Source organism: Balaenoptera physalus (assembly GCF_965194825.1).
Source record: "Balaenoptera physalus genome assembly, chromosome: 20".
Taxonomy (NCBI): domain Eukaryota; kingdom Metazoa; phylum Chordata; class Mammalia; order Artiodactyla; family Balaenopteridae; genus Balaenoptera; species Balaenoptera physalus.
In genome coordinates, this window is record NC_138901.1 from 41,384,309 (window position 1) to 41,412,299 (window position 27,991).

The 27,991-nt window shown below is 40.1% G+C and overlaps 1 protein-coding gene across 9 annotated transcripts in view; it reads right to left on the minus strand.

Moving 5' to 3' along the window:
• Window positions 1-27,991, minus strand: part of BCAS3 (BCAS3 microtubule associated cell migration factor) — a 565,907-nt gene that overhangs the window by 97,801 nt on the left and 440,115 nt on the right. Inside the window, exon 24 of one of the 9 annotated variants that reach the window (XM_082439974.1) lies at window positions 844-13,292. The exons of 7 other annotated variants lie outside the window; for them this stretch is intronic. In XM_082439974.1, the coding sequence (XP_082296100.1) occupies window positions 13,129-13,292 (164 nt within the window). In that variant the 3' untranslated portion in view covers window positions 844-13,128. Of the gene's footprint in view, window positions 1-843; window positions 13,293-15,500; window positions 27,773-27,991 lie in introns of those variants that run through there. One more of the 9 variants, XM_082439976.1, reaches the window with a different exon arrangement.

The following is a 27,991-nucleotide window of genomic DNA, read 5'->3' on the forward strand; positions in this document are numbered from 1 at the left end:
GGAATTTTCCCTTGCTGACACAGGAAGTCACATCTAAGAGTAAACCAACTTTAGTTCCCCAAAGACTTTGCCTTTGAACTCTTTGAGCACAATCCCAGTGACCTGCGTTCTCTGTCCTTGCATATTAACCAAATGCCCCACCCACTTTTTCTAATCATCCAACTCTTAGAAGTTACCAGTCTGGACACTTGGGGAGAACCTCTCACCAAGGGCTCAGTCCTCCCCTCCTTTGTCAGCTCCCAACCAGGAGGCTCAGTAAAGACTTCACATTGGTAAGATATTCCCAAAGAAGCACTAAAGGAAATTTCAGATTTATGAGGTTTGCTTTTTCCTAGAGACAAATTTTATTTCAAACCTGAGACCAATTAGGGAGAAAAATAGCAAAAGCATGTATGGACGTGTTCACTGAAATTAACCCAAATGATTCCTTTACAGTTTAAAGAGTACTTTCTCACATATGATTTCATTTGATCTTATTAGATATTTACAAAAATCTGAGAGGCAGGGACACAGTAGATAACTGGTATGTATATGTTACAGTGAGTCAATGAGGTATTCTGAATCCAAATTCAGTGTTTCTTCCACGAGACACAACAGCCTAAGTGGAAATAGTTGTTTAGGAAAAATGTTCCTGAGCATCTACTATGTGTGCAACCGTCTTGCAGAAAGCGAGTGACAGAGAGAAGAATGTGAAGATTTATCATGAAAACATAAGAGAATTTTCTAATCAATAGAGAAGGGGAGAAAGTTATTCTAAGTATAATGTAAACTCCCAAAACTGTTAAAAATTACTGATAAATTCAAACACATAAAAACTTAAAATACTATATGGCAAAAAGTATCAAAAACATGTTAAAAGATATTGACAGGGCTTCCCTGGTGGCGCAGTGGTTGAGAATCTGCCTGCCAATGCAGGGGACACGGGTTCGAGCCCTGGTCTGGGAAGATCCCACATGCTGCGGAGCAACTAGGCCCGTGAGCCACAACTACTGAGCCTGCGCGTCTGGAGTCTGTGCTCCGCAACAAGAGAGGCCGCGATAGTGAGAGGCCCATGCACCGCGATGAAGAGTGGCCCCCACTTGCCGCAACTAGAGAAAGCCCTCGCACAGAAATGAAGACCCAACACAGCCATAAATAAATAAATAAATAAATAAATAAATAAAATTAAAAAAAAAAGATATTGACAAAATAAGAAAAATATTTACAATACACCCACAAAATGCTAATTTGCTTAATATATAGAAAGCTTCACCAAATCAATATGAATAAGACCAATCCCAATAACCAAAGAAAAATGAGCAAAGAACATGAACAGAGAATGCACAAAATATAGAATGTAAATATGTGAAAAGATACTCAATGCCAGTCTAAGAGAAGTTCAAATTAAAATTACAATGAAATATCACACTGAATCTATCTGATTAGCAAAACTCAAAAAATTTAATAACATGCTGTTTTGAAAAGGTATAGAGAAGCAAGCACTCTCATATATTGTTAGTGGGAGTATAAGTTAGTATAGCAACTATGATGGAAAATTAGGCATTAGGAAACAAAAGTACAAATGCTCACAACACTGAAACTAACACAATATTGTAAATCAACTATATTTCAATAGATATTTAAAAAAGAAGAAAAACAAACAAAACAACCCAAATGCACATACCCTTTAATTTGGGAATTTTATTTCTAGGAACTGTGTAGCTACAATTATACAAATGCTCAAAGATGTAAAAGGATATTTACTTTAGCTTTAGTTTATAATGAAAAAAGACTGAAAACCATCTATATGTCCAACAATAGCGGTTCTAGGTAAATTATGGTACATCATTACAATGGAAAACTATGTAGTCTAAAAATAATAAGGAAATTCCATAAATACTAAAAAGAAAAAGGAAAAATATCTGAGATATATTAACATATAAAACTAATGTACAAAAGAGTGTGCATACTAGGGTATCCTTTTGATGTAAAGAAAAAAGGATGTTTGTATGTGTACAGAACATCCTTGGAATGACACACAGGAAACTGGTAACAGTGATTACCTCTGGGGAAACACTAGAAGATAGGGGTGGGAGAATTTTCACTACACACCATTTAGTGCCTAATATCACATGGTACGTAATACTGTTCAAAAAGCTGCGATTGGGCTTCCCTGGTGGCGTAGTGTTTAAGAATCTGCCTGCCAATGCAGGGGACACGGGTCCAAGCCCTGGTCCCGGAAGATCCCCCATGCCACGGAGCAACTAAGCCTGTGTGCCACAACTACTGAGCCTGCGCTCTAGAGCCCACGAGCCACAACTACTGAGCCTGTTGGCCACAACTACTGAAACCTGCGCGCCTAGAGCCCGTGCTCCGCAACAAGAGAAGCCACCATGATGAGAAGCCCGCGCACCACAATGAAGAGTAGCCCCCGCTTGCTGCAACTACAGAAAGCCTGTGTGCAGCAACGAAGACCCAACGCAGCCAAAAACAAAATAAATAAATGAATAAATAAATTTATTTTCAAAAAAAAAAGCTGAGGTACCACGTGAATAAAGTAGGCCAATGAGTTGAGACTTGCTGGAAAAAGGCTTTGACCTGTTAAAAGTCCAGAGATACACATATGGCTCCATCTTTGCTGCCCAAATGAGCAGGCATGTGTGAGAATAGCTGGCAGAGCCCTCGGCACTGGTACTGCCCATGTAAACACTACTCTGTCATAAGAACATACTTGGAGGGGCCTCGTCTTAACTGGGCACAGACTCACACACCCACACACCCCCTACACCTGCCCCCCACCCCCAAATGGTACCAGTCTTTTCATGTGAATATACCTTTCCTTTCAAGTTACAAGAAGCTTTTATACCCATCATTTCATCAAATCTTTACAAACACATTCCAAGGAAGGGACATTTTTTTTTTTTATACAGCAGGTTCTTATTAGTTATCCATTTAATCCATTTTAGTGCCCTCCTGATATACCGATCTGTACACTGAAGCTCAAAAAATTTAAGTCACTCACCCAAGATGCAAAATCTAAGTGGCAGACCTGTGACTCAAACCTAGATCCCCTGATCCAAATTAGATGTTCTTTCTACCTGGTCAACTACTTCACATTCCCTTCTGAAAAGAAATCAGTGATGACCCTCCATGCTGAAGCTGTGGCAATTAAAAGCTATGAAGTAATTATTTTGCCTATACAACTCCCTGGATCCTGAGGCATCCAATAGCCTCCTGGACTTTAACAAACTATAATTGCCTTTCTCTGGGCATCCACGGTGCTCCAGGGTAAAGTAAGGAGATTGGACTATAAGAATTCTGAGATCCCTTACAACTCTACTCTTCAGTGAAACGGAGGATTTCTTGAGTTCTGCTGACAGTGGGGAGAGAATTATCCCAGGGGTGAGCGTTTAACTAAAAAAAAAGTACTCAGAGCTCTGGAGCTAAGCTAAACAAAGAGTTAACATAGAGAGAGACTGGGAGAGGGAGAAAGAGGGAGCCATAGGTGATTTAGCAAAACTCACACCGTCTCAGACATCCAGCCGGTCTGAAGAAGCCAAGTCCAATGTGGCTTGTGGTTACCTGGCTGGCTGTTTTTACTCAAGCATCGGAATCAGGGCCACCTCACCATGGAAGCCCAATGGCTTGGCCCACTATTTTAAACATAGTTTGTGGTCTATACCAGGATAGACTGAACATGTCTGTGTCCTCCAAGGGATTAAGACTGGATGTAACATGTGCTTATCCCAATGGCAGTGATGGGGACAAGTGAAGAGACATTGGGCAACATCAACATCAGACACAAATTTTTGCTAAAAATATCCTCTGCAAGGCCTCAGGGAGAAGTCTGCAACATACAAACAATGCCTAGTGAATCGTTAGCCACGACAGGCTAGGCAGAAGCTGCCATTCAAGAAGAAACCAAATGATAAGGAACGGAATGGAATTCCCCATCTGCTCACACACCTGCCCACAAAGGGAATCACTGAGAAAAAGAGAAGAAATAAGCAAGAGCTTCTGTTCTGTTAAGAGTGTCAGTCCTAGGCTGCACACATTTAAAAATAACACAGCTTTACTGAGATATAATTCACCTACCATACATTCTATCCACTTAAAGGGTACAATTCAACAGCTGATAGTATATTCATAGAACGTGTAACCATCTATTTTAGAACAGTTTAATTATTTCAAAAACAAACCCTGTACCTCTTAGCCATCACCTCCCAAACTCCCCATCCCCTAGCCCCAGGCGACAAGGAATCTACTTTCTGTCTCTCTAGATTGGCCTATTCTGGACATCTCATATAAATGGAACCATACAATCGGTGGTCCTTTGTGACTGGCTTCTTTCAGTCACAAATGTTTTCAAGGTTCATTTATGTTGTAGCATAGATAAGAACTTCATTCCTTTTTATGGCTGAATAATAACCCATTGTATGGACATACTACATTATGTTTATCCATTAATCTGTTCATGACACTTGGGTTGTTTCCTCTTTTAGCTATTGTGAATATAGTGTACAAGCATCTGTTTGAGTTCCTGCTTTCAAGTACTTTGGGTATATCCATTAATCAGTTGATAGACAGTTGTTTCTACTTCTTGGCTATTAATGATTATTAATTACTACTTGAGATTAATGTTGCCATGAACATTTGTGTACAAATTTCCATTTCTGTTGGTTTCATTCTCTTTCATTTCATTCTCTTTTACCTAGGTGTGATATTGCTGGATCATATGGCAACTCTATGCTTAAAAATCTGAGGAACTGCCAGATAGTTTGCCAAAGAAGCTGCACCATTTTACATTCCCAAGGGCAGTTCCAATTTCTCTACATCCTCATCAACACTTATTATCTTTTTGATTACAGCCATGCTAGTGGCTGCAGAGTGGTATCTCATTGTGGGTTTTTAAAAAATTATTTATTTATTTATTTATTTATTTATTTATTTATTTATTTATTTATGACTGTGTTGGGTCTTCGCTGCTGCGTGTGGACTTTCTCTACAAGCAGCGAGCGGGGGCTACTCTTCGTTGTGGTGCACGGGCTTCTCATTGCGGTGGCTTCTCTTCTTGTGGAGCACGGGCTCTAGGCACACAGGCTTCAGTAGTTGTGGCATGTGGGCTCGGTAGTTGTGGCATGCGGGCTCAGTAGTTGCGGCTCAGGGGCTTAGTTGCTCCAAGGCATGTGGGCTATTCCCAGACCAGGGATCGAACCCGGGTCCCCTGCATTGGCAGGTGTATTCTTAACCACTGTGCCACCAGGGAAGTCCTCATTGTGGTTTTGAGTTGTGTTTCCCTGATGGTTAATAATGTTGAGCATCTTTTCACATGATTATTGGCCATTTGTATATCCTCTTTGGAGACCTGTCTATTCAGATCCTTTGCCCATTGTTATATTGGGTTATCTGTCATTTTATTGTCGAGTTGTAATAGTTATTTACATTGTATAAATAAAAGTTCCTTTTTGGATATATGATTTGCAAAAATTTTCTCGTATTCTGTGGGTTGTCTTTTCACTTTGTGATATTGTCCTTCAAAGCACAAAAGTTTTTAATTCTGATGAGGTCCAGCTTATCTATTTTTTATTATGTTTCTGCTTTTGGTATCATATCTAAGAAACCATTGCCTAATCCAAGGTCACAAAGATTTATACCAATGTCTTCTAAGAGTTTTACGGCTTCAGCTCTTGTATTTAAGTCTTTGATCCATTTTGAGTTAAGTTTTGTATATGACATAAGGTAGGGGTACAACTTCATTCTTTTGAATGTGAACCTGTAACAGTCCCATCACCATTTGTTGAAAAGACTATTCTTTTCCCAAAGAATTGTCTTGGCACCCTTGTTGAAAATCAGTTGACCATAAATGAGGGTTTATTTCTAGGCTCTCAATTCTATTCCATTGATCTATGGGTCTATCTTTATGCCAGTACTACACTGCTTTGATTACTGTAACTTAGCAGTCAATTCTGAAATTGGGAAGTTGATGCCTATAACTTTGTTCTTCTTTTTCAAAATTGTTTTGACTATTCTGCATCCTTTGAATTTATATATGAACTTTAGGACCAGCTTGTTGATTTCTGCAAAATCAGTTGGGATTTTTAAAGGGACTTAGTCGAATACATAGATCAATTTGGGGAATACTGTCATCTTAACAACACTGTCTTCCAATCAGTAACATAAGATGTGTTTCCATTTACTTAGGCCTTCTGTAATTTCTTTCAACACTTTGTAGTTTTCAGAGTATAAAGTTTATACTTCCTTTGTTAAATTTATTCCTAAATATTTTAATCTTTTCGGTGCTATTATAAGTGGGATTGTTTTCTTAGTTTCATTTTCGATTTGCTCATTACTACTGTATAGACATACAAGGTCTGGTCCCTACAATGAGACCCTTATTCTATACCAGTGGTTCTGCTTCTATGATCAAAACCTATTTATGTTATTATAAACAGTACCACTCTGTGTGGGATATTGAACGTTTGTCGGGACTGGGGTATACGGGAGCTCTCTGTACTGTCCACTCAATTTTTCTGTGAACCTAAAACGGCTCTAAAAAATTGTCTATTAAAAAAAAATTACAATTTTTAAAGGATAAATACTGCGTGATTTTACTTACATGAGGTACGTAAAGTAGTCAAACTCGGAAACAGAAAGTAGAATGTGGTTACCAGGGGCCGGGGATAAGGGGAAAATGGGGAGTTGTTCAATGGGTAAAGAGTTACAGTTTTGCAAGATGAAAATTTCCAGAGATCTGTTGTACAACAATATGCATAAAGTCAATACTACTGTACTATACACTTAAAAACAGTTAAATTGGGGGGGGAATTGGATGAAGGTGGTCAAAAGGTACAAACTTCCAGTTATAAGATAAGTAAGTACTGGGGATGTAACGTATAATGTGATTAGTATAATGAACACTGCTGTATGTTATATGTGAAAGTTAAGAGAGTAAATTCTGAGTTTTCATCACAAGGAAAAAAGATGTTTTTGTTTTTCTATTATTTTGTATCCATATGAGATGATGGATATTTACTAAACTTGTGGTAATAATTTCATGAGGTATGTAAATCAAATCATTATGCTGTATATCTTACACTTATCCAGTGCTGTACATCAATGATATCTCAATAAAACGAAGAAAAAAGGGGAAAAAACTTTAACGGTTAAAATGGCAAATTTTATGTTATATATATATATATATATTTTAACCACGCACACAAAAATAATTTGAATCTGGTAAAGGGAAAGCAAAAGAAAACTTTACAATGTGGTGGGGGGAGAGGGTTGGTGGTGGAGATACTATCATTTACTATATAATTCTGTCTTTCCATCTAGAATGAGGATATACCTTGAAGATAGAGTTCATGGCTTATTCATTTTCATGTCTGAGTAGTCAAGATTACCTTTAGTTAGGAAAAGTACTGAATGAATGAATGAATAAATAAATGCAGAACAGGCAGGGATGGAACAAGTAAAGGTGTAAACAGTGCCCAAGGTCATAAATGACTGGGGAGACTGACTCTTGAGTGAGTGACAAAAGATCTGCGGTCTGAGGGACATCTACAAGTGAGTAACGGTTTCTCTCCAGGCACAAAATGTAGGACATGATATTAAATATTCAAGAGATACGTGACCTAGTTTTTTGGGGGGCTGGGGGTATTGGGTTTTCAGTGAGCTCTGAGCATACACAGACCTATGTAGGACAGGTCCGTGGACACAGGAGAACAAAGCAAAGGGGAGCAGTCTTTTAACCCCGTGGTCATGTTTCAGGTCAAGCAGTCCTCTCTTACATAACCCTTCCTGGCTATGCTCTGGAAAATTCCATGTTTCACCTCCTTGCCACCTCCCTCTTTGAACTCAGAATCAGACTGTAAGCCTGTGGGCATCCCATGCTTCTTGCCAAGGATAATACGTTTTGGCAGCATGGCATTCATTCATTTATTCACTCACTCACTCACCCACCCACCAACCACGGCTAAGATAATTCCTACCATTGTAGCTGTTGGTCAGGCCCCTGAATACTTTTGAGGGACTGGTCAATCTCTTGTTTAAGTTTCCAAAGAAATAAAAGCCTTGACATCACTACTTATTATCTCTGAAGCTACCAACCACCGTGGAAATTTAAAAACTAACTTTCCTATCCTAGTAGAGACGAGACAAGAAGAAAAGAACCTTACTCTTGGAATTCTGGCTTTATAAAGAAAATATGGAATGTCCCCATTTGAATGCATCCCTGGCGGGAGATAGTTAATCTCTGGCAATGGACGATATGCGTGTGTGAGGACACTGTTTATTCTAGACTTTCTGCAATTTACAAACTGAAACAAATAATGGTGGAGACATTTGCAACTATGGGAAAAAGGGTGTTTACAAAGTGGGAGAAAATAGACTAAATAGGCTTCAATTACAGAAAATTTCTAACACGGCAAGGGATGGACTCCATAACGACAGAAGGTGCAAAGGGTTAGGAGTCATACTTGTTGCAGCAAGTATGTCAGCTTCAGAAATGAGCATCTACATGCAGGGTCATGTTGGTAAACCCTGGGGACACCAGACAGGAAAATTTTCCTAGGCCTCTTGTTTTATCTCTCCAGCCTTAGATAGAGCTTCTCAAATACCAGGTCTTAGTTTAGTGTTAAATCATTCAAGCTCAAGGGGCTTCTCACACTTTCCTTTGGAAACTAATTCTCCTTTCCTAAATCTTTCCTTAAATGGCATTGCTCACAGCAAGTCTCCTTGTGAGAAGCCTGCAACAGAGAAGATCTCCTTTCAAAATTCACACACCGGTCATTTTCTTTGTCCACTTAGGCTTAGGTCTCTCTGTCTCTCTCTTTTTAAAGCCATCTGTCTCCTTTGCCTATTGCACTGCTTCTATTTTTAGCACTGAATGTCATATCTAACTCCCCAAATACTAGAGTAAAAATGAGGTCCAACTCCAAAGCACAATCCCTAATTTACTATCTTGGTTGTTACAGAAGTGTTCATATGAAAAACATCAAATTGCTTGTTAATGATCAAAAGGGGTCTGCCTAGAACAGAGAAATTTTAATGAAAGTGAGGACAAGTTTCCCCCATGTAGAAACTGATGTTGACTACATGGGCTTTCAAATGGATTTCATGTCTTTATAAAAACAATAATCAAACAGCAATTCATTAGAGATGAGGAAGGGAAACAGTTTAGTATCCATACTGGTTTTCACAAGAAAAAGACACTTATCTGTTATGGGTGGAAAGAATAACTATTTTCCAGCTCAGTTAGCAAGAGAAGGTGTAAGTTCACAAGTGCATGCTATAAAAATATAGTCGAAGTTTTTTTAGGATAAAGGGAAGGGCCATGGTCATTTGCTCTTTTTTATATAAAGCTCAAGGCAGCAGCGCACACCCACAAACACTGGGAAATATACCACTTGATGGAAAAAAAAAAAAAAAAAGAATGATGATTTTATGCAGTGAGATTCTGAAGTTCATTTCTTTATCAAATGAGCTTGTTTCACTAAGTTTGGTTATGACTTGGCAATTCTTACTTAAAGTCAACATGAATTTGAGCCAAGAAAAGATTGTAGAAACCAGGCCCACGGAAGCAGAAATTTGGTCTAGAATATTTTCCAAGGAAAATATTGATTGGACATTTTTCTTCCTTGTACAAAAGGAAAAAGAATGGAACAATTATTGAATATTATGTATCAGGTCCTATGCTATATTATATACAGTATCTCATTTAATCCTCAAAATAGCCCAGTGAAATAACAAACGTTAAGTTGCTCTACGAAGTTACACAGCTAATTTAACAAAAAAAAAGTGGAATGGAACCCAGGGCTGTCTGCCACCAAAAACTAGATCCCTCTACAAGGTGGTTTCTTTCTATCGTATTTCTAATAGCCCTTTTATATTTTTTAAAACCTGACCATAACTCACCATGTAGCTCTCTCTCCCTCCTTTTGATTCAGATTTTTAAAAGTGTTTTAAAAGATATAAAATATTACAGATATAGCTGAAATCTCTGTGTCCCTTAACCCAGTCCCATTTCTCCTTCTATCCCAGTATCATACTATTCTTATTCCTCTGCAGTGTTTTTTTCCCCAACATGTTTTTAAGATTTATCTATGTTGCTACATATAGCTTTAGTTCATTCATTTTTACTCTATATAATGAACATATCATGATTTTTTAAAAGATCCATTCTTTTGCTCATCTGCAATGAACATTATTGTAGGAGTCTTCTTTTACATGAATCAGAACTTTCCCTGGATTACATACCTAGGGATGGAACTGTAGGATCCTAGAAATAATAATGATAATAACTGATACTTAGTGCTTATTTTGTGCCAAACATTGTTCTAAGTGGCTTATATATATTAAGTCATTTAATTTTCACAATAACCTTACGAGGATTCTGTTATTATCTCTACTTTACAGACAGGAAGTAGTTTGACTCTAGAATCTATGCAACTTTACTAGACATTGCCTAGTCTAATCATTATCTTCTAAAATGATTACATCAATTCATACTTCCACCATCAGTGTATGAGTTTCCACATCCTTGCCAACACTTCTGGTCAGTTTTTTAATTTCTGCTATCCAAATATGAAGTACTAAATGTTTCCTATATGGGTAACCATTTGTCCTGGCACAACTGACTGACTAGTGCATCTTACAGCACTGATTTGTAGTGGTATCTCTATCATATTTCAAGTTTCCACACACATGTGGATTCTGTTCTACTGTTTGCCTCTGTAACGATACCATTCTGCCTTAATTATTATAGTTTATAATACATTTTAATATCTGGTAGGACAGAAATTAATTGAGATTCTAATGAAAATCATAATAGTCTGTTGTTCTCCAAAATTGTTCTTTTATGATTTCAACCCTTTGGTCTTCGCGTGAAGTTCAACAACACCTTGAAAATTTTTATGGAAAGAAATCTGTGCTGGATGTTCTGATTGCTCCTTCAGATCCCCTTTCTACCCTTCACCTTGCTCCATCCCCATGAGGCTGTCCTCCAGATGGACAGCATCAACTGGGTCCCTTCATCCTGGATTCAGCCACTGAGAGTCAATGACAGAAGAATGAAGAGCAAGAAGGAAAACAGATCAAGGTATTTTCCCCCACTGGCTTTCTTGCCACGGGGCCCAATTAGCAGTGGCTGTTCCTCTACCCAAGGCCTGGTAGATTTCTCCTAGATCCACAGTTACAGCACTCTCTGGGGTCTGACAACTGCTCCACCTCTTGCTGTTTCAGGCACAGGGATGCTAAAGACTTCTTGCCTTTGATAGCTTAGGATGCTTCACCTTCCTCTGTTGGTTTCTTGGTTGTCCAGACCTTTGTAAATAAGCCCTTCATTGCCTCTCTTCAGTAAAGACTCTGGTGTGTGCCATTGGTTTCCTGCCAGGCCTTTGACTGATTTAAAATCTATTATGACTTTGATTAAAATTTCATTTAATTTGTCAATTAATTTGAGGATAATGGACTTTTATATACTGAGTCTTCTTATCCATGAACATGTTATACCCATTTATTTAGGTCTTCTTTCATCCCTTCAATTTCCTTTTATAAATTTTCTGGAAACATTCTGCATATCTTTTCTAAGGATTATTCCTAGCTTCTTTGTGCTTCACTGCTTTGGCAAAAAGGGTTGTTTCTTTAATTGGTTATTGCTGGCCTGTAGCAACACCATCAATTTCTGTATCCAGCAACAATTCTAATAGTTTGTTGATTCTCCTGGATTTTCTATGCAGCAAATCCTATCATCTGCAAATAAGGTCAGCTATGTCTCTTTCTTTCCAAATCTTACATTTCTTATTGCTTGTTCTTACTTCATTGCATTGGCTAGTACTTCCATACAATGCTGAATAGAAACGGTGTTAATAGGCATCCTTGTCTCATCTCTCTTAGCTCTCTCTTCACTGAGTAAAACCGCCATAAATCCTAAAGCTATGCCTCCCAGCTTCCATTTGCCTTTAAATAATTATATTCAAATTAAATAAGTCATATTAGCCAAAAAGTCATGTGACTACCATATGCCCTGGAGCAAATGATGTAACATTCTAATATAGAAATGAGAAGCCTTGACAGTCGCAGTCTACACTGAAATAGTGTTATGTGAGTTGTGAGCCTTGGCTTGGGTATAGCTAATTTAAACAATAGGGTTCAACCAATTCCTGTATAAGCCACCATCAATTCATATACTAGAAATTGCAGAGATGATCACACCAAACATCACATGATTTACCACGTTAGCTTTTGAAACTGGGGGGAAAACATGCAGAAAAGAAATAAACAGAAACAAACAGCTCTCTCTCTCTTTTTTAATGAATGTAATAACAGAAGAGTAATGAGGTTGGAAAACAGATGTGGACAAAAGAAAAGCCCATGCTACAGTGTGGCCCACACAATCTGGAAAGGAATGATAAAAAAAAAAAACTTTACAAGCTGTTTTGAGTCTTGAATTAAAAGGAGTAATCAAGCAAGGCTGACTTATAAAGGGTCAGAGGGTAGCATCCTGCAGCAGAGAATAAGCAGAACTCCTTTTCCTGAGCCGTCCCCTGCCCAGCTGAGCCCAGGAAGGAGGATTTTCCCGTGTAGCAGCCTCTCTGAACATATTCTCGATTCCGGGTTTAATAACTGCCATCTAACCTCTTTCCTCTGCCCACCCGCTCCCCAGGGAGGTACTTCCCTAATGGGTTGGCCCTTTTCAGTCTGGTTTTAGTCTCTGGCTCTTTATATTCTGAACGGGGACACCTCAGTCTCTTTCTATGACTTCCAGGCAAATTGTGTCAAATTAGATAAATGTGTTTGATGCTGGTTTGGGAGCTCTCATTCTGATTTCTTCCCATACCCTGTTCACCACGTTTGCCTCCTAGAGTCAATTAGAATGTGTATAATCAAAGAATTCCAACTCAAATAGAGGGTTTTTTTAAAAAACAAAACAAAACTTTAACAGTATACACATAGTAAAGCAATATCAAGAGGCAGATGCAGCATATTGATAAAAGGAAGATAAAGCCTTATCCTGTTTCCAAGGAGATTAACCACACGAAGATAATTTTTTTTCTGCTCCTATGGACACTGTTATTAACGGTGTTTTATGGCAGAATTGTCAGACGCTCATCAGTTTACCAAACTATGTTAGTCTGTACAAAGCGTCTCTCAAAATGGTCCTGTGAGAAAGCAGTCTGCTGCAGTTGTCTGACTGGGCCTCTGAAAGCTTTCAAACTCAGCTACTGAAGTCCAGCCAGCATCTAATTTTACCCGTGAGTTCCAGGAGAGAGGAAAGCTGGTGGGAAGATTACAGAGTTCCTTGAAGCTCTGACCTACAACAGGAAGAGAGTTGTCAGCCTTCATGTCTCTCACCCTAAATCCCAAGGCAAACAACAGTGGCAGGGCGTTTTATAACACGTTCCCATTGTAAAATTGCATATTTCAGAAACACGATGCTGGCTCCCTCATTTTCCATAGACCTCGCGTCAGTATAAATAGATGACCTTCAAAGGAATATTTTTACTTAAGCTTTTCAATTTGAATTTTTCTAGTGTACTTGGGCTTCTCTGGGTTTTCTTACAAAACGGTGGACATCTACTGCTTTTGAATTGGCTAATGCCCCTACACATTCAAGTCTGATCACTACATTAACGTCCCGGGAATTTCTGGTAATGTTAGTGTGAAAGGCCACAGCGATTTCAGAGTTTCAGGGGCATTTTGAGCTTTTTGTAAACAGAGTGGAAAAATGGGGCTTTGAAGTTAAGTCTCGGCTTCTGCATTTAGTACTTTGACCGAGTTACCTAACTTCCCCAATACGTATCTGTAAAATGGGTGTAATGATACCTTCCTTAAAAGGTTGTCTGGGGGACTCGTGACAATCAAGGTTAAGCAACCTGCCCAGTGCTTAAGTCACACAGTTCAATAAACGGTAGCTACTGCCAATCCAAAGTGATAGACGGCAAATCCACAGTTATCTACAGTAAAGATGGCACAGAGCGACACCTCCTAAGGAAAAAGATGACCTCAGGTGCCCCTAAGAGCACGTGGGGATCAGCCAACAGGAGAGCAGAAGTGATAGCCAGTGTCTGGTGTCAGGGAGATCTCCAGTATGATTGTCCCGGGCCAGTAATGGACAGCTGCCTGCTCCAGGACTGGTGCCCTGGGAAAGAACATGAGCCTCTTCTTGCTGGTAGGCTGATGAAAGGGAACTAAACAAGAGGACCAGCTCCCATGGGTAGAAAACTTAAATGGCTTCATTAAAATTCTTACGCTGACAACTTGTCTTCTGGAGCAGCAGTTCACACACTAGCCAGTAACCTAAGGATGGACCACGACTTCGGCCACCCTCAGCGTCTCCAGAGTTAAACAGATGATCTGACGTTCTCAGCTTCTGTGGATAGGAACTGACAACGGCTATGCTATTAAAGTCAGAGCAAAGCACAAACCATACCGGAACACTGACCATAACTCTGGGTCGTTATCTGGCTGAATTTCAGTATTCTCAAATTCTACGTGCCCTTGAGAAGAAGAGATATTAACACAGATCAGTTCTGTGAGTTCTGCTTACTGCCTCCAGCCTCTTCCAATGTAAATAAAAAGTAAAGATCGTACTACTGTTAACTAAGCAACTACAAAGTACCAAGGTACTACTGCTAATCTACCCCCATACCACTCTTCTGTCTGCTAGAAAGAAACATTTTAGAAGGGGCTCAGCTACCAGAAATCTTCTTCAGTATCCGATAGAGAATAACAGGGTTACTTCTGACATTCAAATAAGCTGTTTAGGAGAGAAGGGCAGTGTATACTTAGACCCTTGGGTTTAAGAAGGAAACATCCTTTAATCAGAAATGAAATAAGAATCCCCAAGAGCTCAAGGCTTGCTGCAACATCTGTCAGTTTAGAATGGATTAATAAAATTAAGAGGGACGGTAAAATCTTATCTAGAGGGAATTACGAATACAAATCCATATGCTGGAAGGGGACGGAAGAGTCAGTTAATACTCAGCTAGTGTTCTGTGATTCTCCCACAGAGTAACACTTGGCTTCCCAAATAAACTAAAGAGAGTGTATACCAGTCCTCGTTACATTAGATGAGCCAACTAAAATTATTATCAATAAATCCCCTGTTTAGAAAATCATGGCAGAAAGGGTGAGCAGCAGAAAAGGCTACGAGGAGGAATGGTATTTGATCTAAAATTGGAAAGATGAGTAGAACTTCTATAGGCGTGTACAAAGGGACACTGATGACAGAAGGGCTTTTCAGAGGAAGGAGACAATGTGCACAAAAATATGAAGGTGGCAAGGTGGAAGGCATGCTCAAGAGATGATAAATATTGGGTTGGCCAGAAAGTTCATATGAACTTTTCGGCCAACCCATTAATTAAATTCGGCACAAGCAAAGGGTTCATCTAAGCACGGAGCAGGAGGTCAGATAGAAAAGATCGGTTTGAACCAAAGTGAAAATGGGAAGGGAGACTCCAGTTTATCATTGTGAATATGAGGCACTGTGCTGTCATTTCATCTAGATTCATCTAGACTCCTTTGAGGTGGTTTGCTATTCACATTTGTATAGAAGAAGAAACAGGCTAAGTGAAAGTCCCACATTTATGGCAGGACAGTCATATTTTTGAATTATTTGATTGCTCCCCAATTCCATGCTCCCCCCACTACACTGTGTTACCTTAAAAGAGAAATTAATGAATCTTGATTTCTATTATTTGAAGGTGACAACACTCAGTAAAGTTTTTGAGGGGAAAAATATTTTGACATGATCAAACTATTTGCTATTTGGGGATACATAAAGACTCTCCTGGGGCCACTGAAGTCTTCCATTCAAAGGAAGGTAACTTGGTAAAAAGTTTTCTTGAAGGAATGACTGAGGACATGGGTTGAAGGCCAGGGTTCTGGCCTTTATTAGCAATGTGATTTTAGATGAGTTTCTTTCTCTAAGCCTTATCGGCAAAATGGGGATGACAACATGCATCTCACAGGTTTAGATTTAAAAGGGGGAAATGCTCTATAACTAAAGCATAACGTAAAATTTTTAAAAATCCAAAATTCTTGATTTGGTAGAGAAAATACCTAAACAGAATTTGAGTTCACCCCCAGAAATGGTTCAAAGACACACATAACTCCAGTTATAAGGCCCAACCCTTACTTGTAGGCTGTTCAAAGACCACCTGCAGGGGTTTCCCTGGTGGCACAGTGGTTAAGAATCCGCCTGCCAATGCAGGGGACATGGGTTCGAGCCCTGGTCTGGGAAGATCCCACATGGCACGGAGCAACTAAGCTCGTGCGGCACAACTACTGAGCCCACGTGCCACAACTACTGAAGCCCACGCACCTAGACCCTGTGCTCTGCAACAAAAGAAGCCACTGCAATGAGAAGCCCGTGCACCACAACAAAGAGTAGCCCCCGCTTGCCGCAACTAGAGAAAGCCTGCTCGCAGCAAAGAAGACCCTACACAGCCAAAAATAAATAAGTAAAATAAATAAATTTATTAAAACAAAAACAAAAACAAAGACCATCTGTAGCGGTTGGGGGTTGGGTTTAAGGCTGAGGAAATTACCTTGGGTTCCTGTGCCACAGGATACAAACAACCCTAAAACCCTTAGGTCCCTTTTTTTCTCTTTAACATTTCTTTTTCTTTTTTTTTTTTTTAATTGGAGTATAGTTGATTTAAAATGTTGTGTTAGTTTCTACTGTACAGCAAAGTGAATCAGTTACACATATACTGTTTTTTTAGATTCTTTTCCCATATAGGTCATTACAGAGTATTGAGAAGAGTCCCTTTTGTAATGGTTATTCTTGTGTGGCTCTGTCTCTTGTTTACCTTTGTATCCTACTCATCTCTCTCCAGGCCCCAGACTCAATGGTTTTAAAGGCAAGAAGTGGGCATCAACCTCAAATGCATAGCACTCCATGGACAAAGACATTCTATTTAAAGAAATCATGAAAAAAGAAACTACCACTTGGCTTGAAGAAGGAAGGCTTAATGACCCCATGTCGTCTGGTCCAGCTCAGGGTCACTTTGAAGACACTTTGAAACACAGCACTTCCACGTTAAAAAAGAAGCCTCAATTATATAATGAGTCATTAGTCCGTTTAGCCTATGACTATGAGTAGAGGTTGACAATGGGCGGGAAACATTTTACTAAGTGTAAAAAGTAAAGATTAAAGTCAGAAAATAAATATGATATACTTGTGACTTGGAGTTTCAGAAAATAAGCTTCTGGTTTGATCAGACTCAATTTTCAGGGGAAAATGGATAATGTGGCATCTCCCATCCCTCAAGTCTAGAACCAAAGTTGCATGTAAGTAGCTTGGCAAGGAAACTAGCAAGGCCCCCAAATTCCTCAGAGTCAAATGCCATCCATTTATTATTTTATTAGGTGTTATTCACTGAATGTATAAACAAATTGCCAGGACTTTACTATAAATAGCTCAGGGAAAGAAAGCTGTGGTAAGGTCCTCCACATGAGCAGCTCAATCAGCAAATGTTTAGTCCCAAAACTCTACACACGGTGTGGTCAAGCAAAAAAGTGTTTAGAAAAGTCTTCCAAAAAATGATCATTCTGATGGAAAAGCTTCACTCAACACATGCAGTTGGCACTTAAGCCAACTACCAAGAAGCACAAAGTCAAGTCTACTCTGATTCCAGGGCCCTCACTCACACCACAGGGTGCAATGATGTGCCCACTGGGGTTCTAGAGAAGGATGGCAAGGCTTATGGGTGCTGATGATATTCAAAATCTCTGACCACTGGAAGTCACCACCAGTTTCCCACGATGCTTTCCAGACATTGCCAAACTAAGAAGAAATGTAGGAAAGTGGGATGTGGAAACTAAAGGAAGTGTATCATGGATGTCTTTTGGAGGCTATAAGGGAAAGAAACTTGGGCGCACTCATCCAAGCTCTCTTCTTACCTTGTCAGATGACCTTGAGATGAAGAGTCACCTCTTGACATTTGGTTTTACTCTTTGGAAAACTAGAAACGTGATTAGCTGCTGGGAAGGGTATGTTCGACAAGCATCAGAGAAGGGAAAGCTTTGATATTTTCATCCAACTCTGGGGCAGAGATGAGGATGGAGAATCGGTTCCAATCTCTGGTAGCTCCAAACAGAGCAAAATCTGAAACTTCAATAAGTCTTTGTGCTCTTTCTGTGACAACTACAGCTCTTAGAAAAGCTGCTTCAGTGCCTTCAGAACAAATTTAGATTAATGAAACTAAAAAGAGTCCCAAAGAGGAAGGTACCAGGTGTTTCAACGTAGCCAGGCAATCCCAGAGCTTAAAATCTTAAAAGGGAAAAGCTAAAATATTCTTATTGAGAGTTGGGATGAATTTATGGTTGATTTTTCTAGGTAAATAATAATCAGTGTTGTTGTAGTATTGTTGTTGGTAAGTATGCAAGACCTTTCCAGCAATCAAATACTATACTTACCTGCTATTTAAAGCAGTGTAGTTAAATTTTCTGATCTTACCAACTACTTGGTCAATCATTTTAGAAAAACAGGAAAACCGATTTGACACTAGGGCTTAGGAGAGATAAAAGCTCAAGGAGGGCTTCCCTGGTGGTGCAGTGTTTAAGAATCCGCCTGCCAATGCAGGGGACAAGGGTTCGAGCCCTGGTCCGGGAAGGTCCCACATGCCGCAAAGCAACTAAGTCCACGTGCCACAGCTACTGAGCCTGCGCTCTAGAGCCTGTGCTCCGCAACAAGAGAAGCTACCACAATGAGAAGCCCGCACACCACAAGGAAGAGTAGCCCCCGCTCGCGGCAACTAGAGAAAGCCCACGCGCAGCAACAAAGGCCCAATGCTGCCAAAAATAAATAAATAAAATTTATATGAAAAAAAAAGCTCAAGGAAAAGACAATTGATGCATAAACTAAGAAAGTAATTTTACTTTTTAAACCAGTGAGCCTATGTTAAGCAAAGAAATGTGCTTCTCACAGTTTTTAAAGCAACTGAGAAAGTAAGTCTTCTTTCAGGTAGTACCACACGAGGCCTCAAAAGACACTGCTTGGGGTGAGGCAGTAGCAGCCCAACAGGGTTAAGTCTCTTCAAGGCTTTAAATAAAAAACAAACATCCAAAAAATAAAAGCATGAAGCACAAAAAACAAAGCAAAACACCCCCCCCCCCAAAAAAATCCACTTAATTTTTATAGGGATTGTTCTCTAATACCTAAGGAAGGGGTTGGCTCTCTTGAATTTTTCTTTAGGGTTGTCTTTGTGCTAAGGAATAAGGTCACAACTGGGGTTTTAATAGGGTCCCAGTGGGCCTAATGTAGAAGAAAAGCTAAAGGATTGAGGTCTTGTGGGTATTATCCTTAGGCTCTTTCTCCTCCAGTCTTTCTTTTATATATAAATAAGACAAGAGCTCCAGGCAATTGTGAAGTTAGGGCAGCAAAACATAAGGCAAATTTTATCTCTCTGAGCCTCAGTTTTCCCACATGTAAATTGAGGAGACTGAACTGTAATATATAATCACTCAATCATCCCCAAAGTCCCTTTCAAGTGAAAGTACATAACAAAGTTAAAAATGCAAAACAAAAACAAACATCAACAACAATCAAAGAAAAAAACAACAACCCACTTCTAAACCTCTGCTCCTCAGCTGGAATCTGATGGTAGGACTTCATGAAGCGCCAGCCCAGAGGTATTCATGACCCCTCAATCCTGGGTCTGACAGCCTCCTAGTGATACAGCTCATGTCCCACCCCCCCAGGCCCAAATTCCTGAGGGTGACTGTTGATTTAGCAACTGTCGAAACAACAGTGGTAACAATGACATCACAATGATAGTATTGATAATAAGGCCAACCAATGCTATTATTAATGATAATAACAGCTAACATTATTGAGATCTTATTAAGGGCCAGGCACTAGAAACGTCACATCTATTTACTCAGTCAGTCCTTGTAACAACTCTATGACGAATTAACCCTGATATTATCTCCATTTTGCAGATGAAGAAACTGAGGCTGAGGCACAGAGCAGTTAGGCAAGTAGCAGGAGCAAATGATACAGCAACAAATCACTGAATTGCCAAGATCCAAGGGGGAGGGGGTCCACAGGGCTCCTACACAGCACCGCAGAATGCTAAGGACAGGACAGAGGTCCCAAGGGAGAAGACTTAGCCCACTGAGGTGGAGCCAGTGGGTTTAGCCGACTGAGAACTGGGAGCTACGGGTTGCATGTTGACTCTGCCACTGCAGTTAAGCCAAGTCAATTTCCTTGTCTGTAAGACAAGGGCAGAGGATGAGATAACCTTTAAGGCCCTTTTCAGCTCTGACATTCTCCATGAGGGACCATGTTCCATAAGGACTCAGCATCTGTTTGATTCCCAGGCTTTTTTTTTTTTTAAGTTCTTCATTTCTATTTTAAAAAATTGCATGTTCCCGTGGCCCTGGAATGCCTGCCTCTGGCCCCTCTGGAGCCCTGGGTTATGTGAAAGCAGCCGTGCCAAGCTGGCCCATGGGCGGGGCCGAGTCTTCCTGGCTGGCCTGTGACATGTTCCTGACGTACTGTGTGGTCAAGGAGCTGGAACTGGGGGGGCTGAACAAGGGCCAAGCCTTGCACTTCAGCTTCCTGACCTGGCAGCCATTCAGAGAGACCCTGCTAAGTGCTATTTCCTAAATACACTCTCTTTTCATAACAATCTTACCACATTGCTTTCCTTTACAAGCGCTCTTAAAAAAGGGAACTGGACTCCTTCTGGTTAATCTACACAGACTACATTTGGAAACCATCAGAAACTGAACTCTAAACAAAACGTTATTAATGTGTTGTAATCTGCCCTCTATGTTGCAGATGAAAAGAAAATGTTTTATAGTTTCAGAGCATACGTTTTAATTGCCTTTTAAGAGTGCATATACTTTTAGTACTTAGTGTTATAAAACTGTAGTATCTGTTTCTTGATAACTGTTGAGTGATCTCAGCTATTTTTATTAGTTTTTTTTCCTTATCCTTTTCTCCCTTTTTCTCCTAAACTGCCACCCATGCAAAGTTCCTTTAGATCAAGCTTGATAGAGGGCTCACATATTTGAGATCTTCCATTATAAATAGCTTCTTAACAACCTCCACCTCACTGTAAAACACTTGTTCTTGAAAATGAGTTCTATAAACAAAGATGGAGTGGGAGGCTTTGTCTAATAATCCAGTATAGCTGGGAACCGTGCAGTCTAGCCTTTTCCCAGTTTGCTATTGCTTTTTTATGGGGGCCAGATGACCCACGGAGATCTGATGCTCTTGCTACTTTTCTCAACTGTACAGCCCTGTCCCAAGAGACTAACATATCAGTCATCAGCCCAGAGGTTTCAAGGGCAGAGTCTTGGACATACCAAGATCCAGTTTGCTTTTCAGCAAGGAATCCCAAATTCATTAGAATTAGGCCTGAAGTTAACAGAGGATTGGGCTCTCCACCAGCTTGTCACCAGGCTGACAACTCCCTGGAAGGCTGGGTCACTTGACAGAGTCTGAGGGGCTGAGGTCTCCATTGTCCCACCCTCCAGATGGACAAATGGTGCCCAGCTCTTGGACCAGTGATATAAACCTGAATCACAGGCTCACAGGAAATGAAATGACCTTTCTGAGCTAAGGGTTTCTTGGGGCAGGGCCGGGGGATGGGGGCATTTGGCCATCTGGATTCCTGGCCAGGAGGAAACTGTCTCTTGAGTGGTCCGAGTATTAAGTACTCCCAGTGACACAAAGCACCACAGTGGTAGTCACAAATGATAAAACCTTTCCAGGAACATCTAATATAACACAATGTTCAAAAACCAGACTTACAGAGACTGCTTCGACCAGAAGGATCCAGGGAGATAACGTAGTCCATCACTCATTTTCAGGTGAGGAACTGAAGCCGACACGGGCAAGTTATTTACCCAAGGTCTCATGGCCTACGGGAGCTTAGAAACCTGGTTTCTAGTTCTCTATCTGGCTCTTCACCACCTACAGGATGACCACCGGTGAGTAAAGGAAGCATCACTGGAAGGAATTCCCTTTAGTCATCTGAAAATGGGACCATGTGCCCTTTAATTTCAGTTTCTTTTCAGAGATAGTCATCTTCCTTATCTCAAACATTAACTCAAATGTTTCTTATGATGTCTCCAGTGTTTCCCTAATGTCTTCATGACTCACTGGATATTATGGCTTGATACAGTACAGAGCAGCGCTCAGTTACAACCTTAGTTTCTAAAGCAATTTTTTTTTTTTATGAAAAACAAGCCTTCCTCTCAGTTCCCTTGCCATCAAAACTTGCACTATATATTGAGAATTCTTGCAATGGCTCAGCAGGCCCGATTTTCATAATGTGTCAGAATCCACAATGTGAAGGAGCAGTTGTTTATAAATGTATCAAAACTGAAATTTTTTTTTTTTTTGTCTGCGTTGGGTCTTTGTTGCCGTGTGCAGGCTTTCTCTAGTTGCAGTGAGCGAGGGCTACTCTTCATCGCAGTGCTCAGGCTTCTCATTGCGGCGGCTTCTCTTGTTGCGGAGCACGGGCTCTAGGCGCGCGGGCTTCAGTAGTTGTGGCATGCGGGCTCAGTAGTTGTGGCTCGCAGGCTCTAGAGCGCAGGCTCAGTAGTTGTGGCACACAGGCTTAGTTGCCCCGCGGCACGTGGGATCTTCCTGGACCAGGGCTCGGACCCGTGTCCCCTGCATTGGCAGGCGGATTCTTAACCACTGTGCCACCAAGGAAGTCCCCAATTTCTGATTCTTAATCTTTGGGGCAGGTGACATTTTAATAACCTAAAAAAATCAGCTCAAAAGAAAGCTCTGAAAAATTGGGTCATCCTGTTTTCATACTCTTGGGGTCTACCAGCTAGATATGGCAAGTCTTTCTCTCTTTTGACAGATCATAGATCAAGTGGTTATAATTATAAAAAGATTGGACAGAGAACAGCTGCTTAAACATCCTTGCAAATAACTTCTTCTACCACCATTTTATAACCACTTCTGAAGAATTCTCTTCTGGGATGAAACAATGTGAAACCAAGAGTTTCCCTTAGACAGGTTAAGGGAAAGCCCTTCCATTCAGTCATTTTTGCATTAATTGGTGCTCCTAAAACAAACTGGTTTTTTTTTTTTTTTTTTTTTCCGCCGTGCCATGAGGCATGCGGGATCTTAGTTCCCCGACCAGGGATCGAACCCGTGCCCCCCGCAATGGAAGCGCTGAGTCTTAACCACTGGACCGACGGGGAAGTCTAAAACAAACTGTTTCTTCAGCCAGGGACATAATTCTATGTTGGGATACTGGAGTCCATCTCTGCTGCCGAGATCTCTCTCCTTAAGATCTCAGCAATATAGTTTTTGGGTGTGTTTCATGACCTTTTGTGCTAGCAAATAAGCCTTTGGAGGATTAAAATTAACTTTCTCATCCTAGTTTAAAGAGTGCTCTGCTCTGGGAACATGAAAAAAAAAAAAAAGCCCGAGTCCTGTGCCAAATACCCAGTCTAGCAGTGCTGATATTGCTTTCAAGGCTCTTATTTTAAAAATAAATTTTTACAGGAGTAGCAGAGAAAGTAGCAAAAGAATATACAAAAGCTCCTCTTTTTAAGATCAAAGAAGAATCAAGTTTTGTGTTACAAGTATTTGAGAATATACTACTACTTTAAACTACTCCAAGTAGTTTAAAGCATTAAATGTGCTTCAAACTTCCTGACCTGTAGATCTAAAAGTAATCACTCACCTTGACCTATGTATCCTAATATGGACTAAATAGAATATTCAATGAAGTCCTGGTATCATATGTGTTAGGAGCCTTAAAATCAGGCTATCAGAATTGGTCATCTGCCCACAGAGCTGGCTAGATAAATTTCCACAATGACACACTCCTGGAATGAACATTGAGGGACTCAGGTCAGGGCCACTTCCTGTTAAAAAAGCACAAGGCAGGCAAATTCTCACCATATGGCCTTTACCCTCTGATCTTATATCTTACCTGTCCTCCCTAGGCCCAAGGCTCTGTGGGAATTCATGCCAAGCTGGGGCTTACAATCTCAATTGCCATTATCTTTATGAGTTGATTTCTTTAAAAGGTCCTGGGAAATAGGCTGGAATCATTACAGGGAGTGGTCCTTTAGATTTCCATTAAAAAAAAAAAAGTAGTATCAGTTTCAACTCAAAAATCTATTCCTTTACCTCTGGACAAGGAACACAGGGAAACTGTATTAAATCATCCAAAGCAAAATACAGGCCTTTAAAGTGCTTCGACTTTCAGACTCAAACAGGGTGCCATCCTTGATACGTACAATCAGAAGAAGTTCCCTTGGCTGCCTTCGTGGGGCAAGGATTCAAGAAGTGCTCAGGAAGGCAGAAAACTCTCCAAAAGAAGCTAGCTAATTCGAAAGAGATTTCCAAGTCAACATCCAAACCGAAGAGATGTGGAAAAATTCAGAAAAGCATCCTAACAAAACATCCCAACAAAGTACCCTAACTCCTTTTTGCAAACCCACAACTGGTAGAAGCAAAGTTCTAATGTGACAGCCTTTTAAAGCAGCAAGTTGCAACCACAAGTGTGGTTGCTCTTCCAACATTATTTTCTTTGGGAAAATTACATGGGTGGGTAGGGAAGCAAACCCAAGAGGACTGCAGTTTACAAGTCCCGAGGCCTGGGAAGTAGGATGCACAGAACCTAGGAGTGGGGACCTCATGGTGGAGAGGAGAAATCTGACCTTATTGTACAAGGTGGCTAAGATCTCTGGCCGCTCTTCAGGCAGAGTATACTGCTCTCTATGTGCAAAACTGCTCAATAAAATTTTACTGGCAAGGCAAAAGGAGAAACATCTGCTCTAGTCAAGAGCAGCTGTGGTCAGCAATAAGGCAGCTGGCACAGGGTCAATGCTGTTCTTGCTGGTAGGTGGTATTGTGGTCACCAGTAATTACTTTGGAGAACTTCACAGAGTCAAGGATAACTAAATGGACAAAGAACATTTTATTTTACTTTCTAACTTTAGCCCAGGAGCAAAAATCGTGACATGTTGTACAGAATTCAGAAGCCCGATGCAGTCCATATTTTTTACGGCAGAACTTTTTACCTCGAAGACTGGAAACCCTTAAATGTAAGTATTTCAAAAAATATGTTCTTGACAAGTGACCTCTCCACTCATTATTTCTGATTGAACAGTTCCTGTAGATTGCATTACTCTTTAAGTGTTTCCTTCTGAAAGATATATTATAGAATACTTTAAAGAAAATGTGAAAATTATATTTAGCAAATCAATAAATGGTACAAGTTTTTAAAAACCTCATCTTTATCAAATTTGCATGATATCTTCAAAGTTAAATAAACCCTATAGTGAATGGGAATTTGGAATGTAAATAAAAATCTGTTCAATGCATGCAGTTGATAATTTTTCATGGAATGATGAATGTCAGAAAGTAGCAGTTAAATTAATATACACTGTACTTAAAAAATTAAACACTTGGGAAATAACCTCTTGAGCTGCTGGAAAATGACAAGGTCTAAGACATTTCAATCAAGTTAATTTCAGTAGGAAAGCAATGCATTTTTCCCACCAGAAACTATATGAAAAAACAAATTAACCAAAATGGGTCTCTGAATGATGGGATAACATCAGCCTCAAGGAGAACTTCATGACTGCTTGTCAATTAAGTTATTCTACACACATATTCAAAGGCAAAACTAGCCACATTCATTTTAAATCATGTCAAGGCTGAATGGTCGATATTATATTAAAACGAAAGCATGATTTGCATTAAAAAAGAAAAGGAAATTCTCTTGCCAACCAAGAGAGCTCACCTGCAACAGCTGGTATAATTCAGGTATTCAATCTCCAATGAGGCCATGCCAGGTAGGTCATGTCCAAAATCTTACTGGATATACAATACTACCCCTAGTGTACCCTCTGACGGCTGGGCCTCCTCAAAATCCTTAGACAGTTTTGGAAGTGGAGGGAGAGACCCAGGGACCAATTTCAACCTACTTTAGACCTATTCCTAACTCAACCATCTCTAGAATGCCACCTTAGACCAGGTCTGGGGTCATGATAGGTCCAGGGTTCTCCCAGGACAGAAAACAATCCTTGATCAGTATGTAAGGAAGGCCAAATCCAGGTGCTAGAAGGCTGGGATTGTAAGTGTCAGCCCTGTCAATCGCTGTACATAGATCACTTGAACCTTCAGAGTGTCAGGTTTTTTTACATGTCAGAGGAGGAAGCCTTCCAGCTTTGACATTACATTGAGTCCACAAAGAACAGGTCTCTAGACCTAAAGAGGTGCCCCATCAGCTCCACATCCCTCAGGACTAGGCAGTAAGAGGTACCTAACAATCTCCTGTTGTTTTTTCTTTCAATGAGCCTTTCACTACCATTAAAAAGAAGTACTAAATTTAGGTGTTCCCTGAGGAACTGGTTTTTATGATAGCCCAACATCTCATAGTTGTTACGTTAAAGCCTACCATCTGAAACCACTGAATAGTAGGCAGAGGACTTCTACGACTTTCACATATAAAAGTAATTTTATGGTAGTACAGGGCCGACTTTGGCAGTCAAGGTCCAAAGCATTTATGACTTTGCCTTATTCTACGAATTTTACATATAAAATTTCGACCAGAGAGAAAAACTGATTGACATCAGATAATATGGAAACAACTTTTTCATCTTTTAAAATAAGCAACTTTAGGACTTCCCTGGTGGTGCAGTGGTTAAGAATCCACCTGCCAATGCAGGGGACACGGGTTCGATCCCTGGTCCAGGAAGATCCCACATGCCGCGGAGCAATTAAGCCCACGCACCGCAACTACTGAGCCTGCGCTCTAGAGCCCACGAGCCACAACTACTGAAGCCCGTGTGCCCAGAGCCCGTACTCCGCATCAAGAGAAGCCACTGCAATGAGAAACCTGTGCACCGCAATGAAGAGTAAGCCCCAGCTCGCCACAACTAGAGAAAGCCCACAGCAACGAAGACCCAATGCAGCCAAAAAAAAAATAAAATAAATATATATATATATATAAAATAAGCAACTTTATTGATTTATCAGTAATATTTGCTTAAATGCTGCCTAAAATTACAGTCTATTACACTGCGTTTAGGAAGATGAATAGTGAAATCACAAATACTATGGAGTTTCAGTTAAGTCTTAAAAAACATTGCTCCTTCCCTGTATATCCCATTTTGTAAAATGTAGAATAAATGAAGTCTGTGAGCATCAGGCAATTTTAATAATAAAGTAAAAATCTGAATTTTACCTATTGTTATTCTTTTATGACACATTTTTGCTAACTTCTAGTCACGCTGTTTTCAAACTGATGCCTTTGCCGATGTTATCTCCACAGACTGAATGGACTTTCCTTAGTTTTTTTTTTTTTTTGCTTTTTTTAACGTGTTGAAAACCTACTTATTTGTCTTCTAAAGACACTATCTCCTAAAGAACTGGCAAAATAAAGCCTCATATATCCAATAATGAGATAGTATGCGCCCCATTATATGAGATTATAAATAAAGTTCTCAATCTGTTTGGAAGAAACTGGGATTAGGGATTAGTTCATAAAGGCAGCAAGGGACATGATAATCTTTGCAGAACTGTGATGAACACTATTCCTTCTCCTAAACGTCGGCTCAGGAGAAGTGGGATAAACCTCTGTAAAAAAGCAGGTTGACTGGCAGAAGAGAGGCTCTGAAGGTGAATTTTTCCTTTAGCTTCCGGAATTCCAGGCTCTTTTCATCTCATGAGCTTGTAAGTGCAGGTTCTGTACAGCAGCTCTTTGCTATAGCTCGCATTCAGTGATGTCTTTCTAATCGGAGGAAGGGTCTAAGCATCACGGGCTAGTCAGTGAAGAAGTTCTCATCATGTCTAAAGCATCAAATATAAAGGGAGGATAGCTAGAGTCTGGGTCTGGCAACATTAACCAAATATGGACTGAGTCCAAAACAGACATGAAAGTTATTAAAACACCACTCTAAACATCTTCATGTGTTTTAGGTATAGTGACTTCCTAGGGCTCATCGGGACATATCTAAGAGTCTCTTTTGGGTTCTGATATTTATACTGTCTTCTTCATGTTCTTGGCTT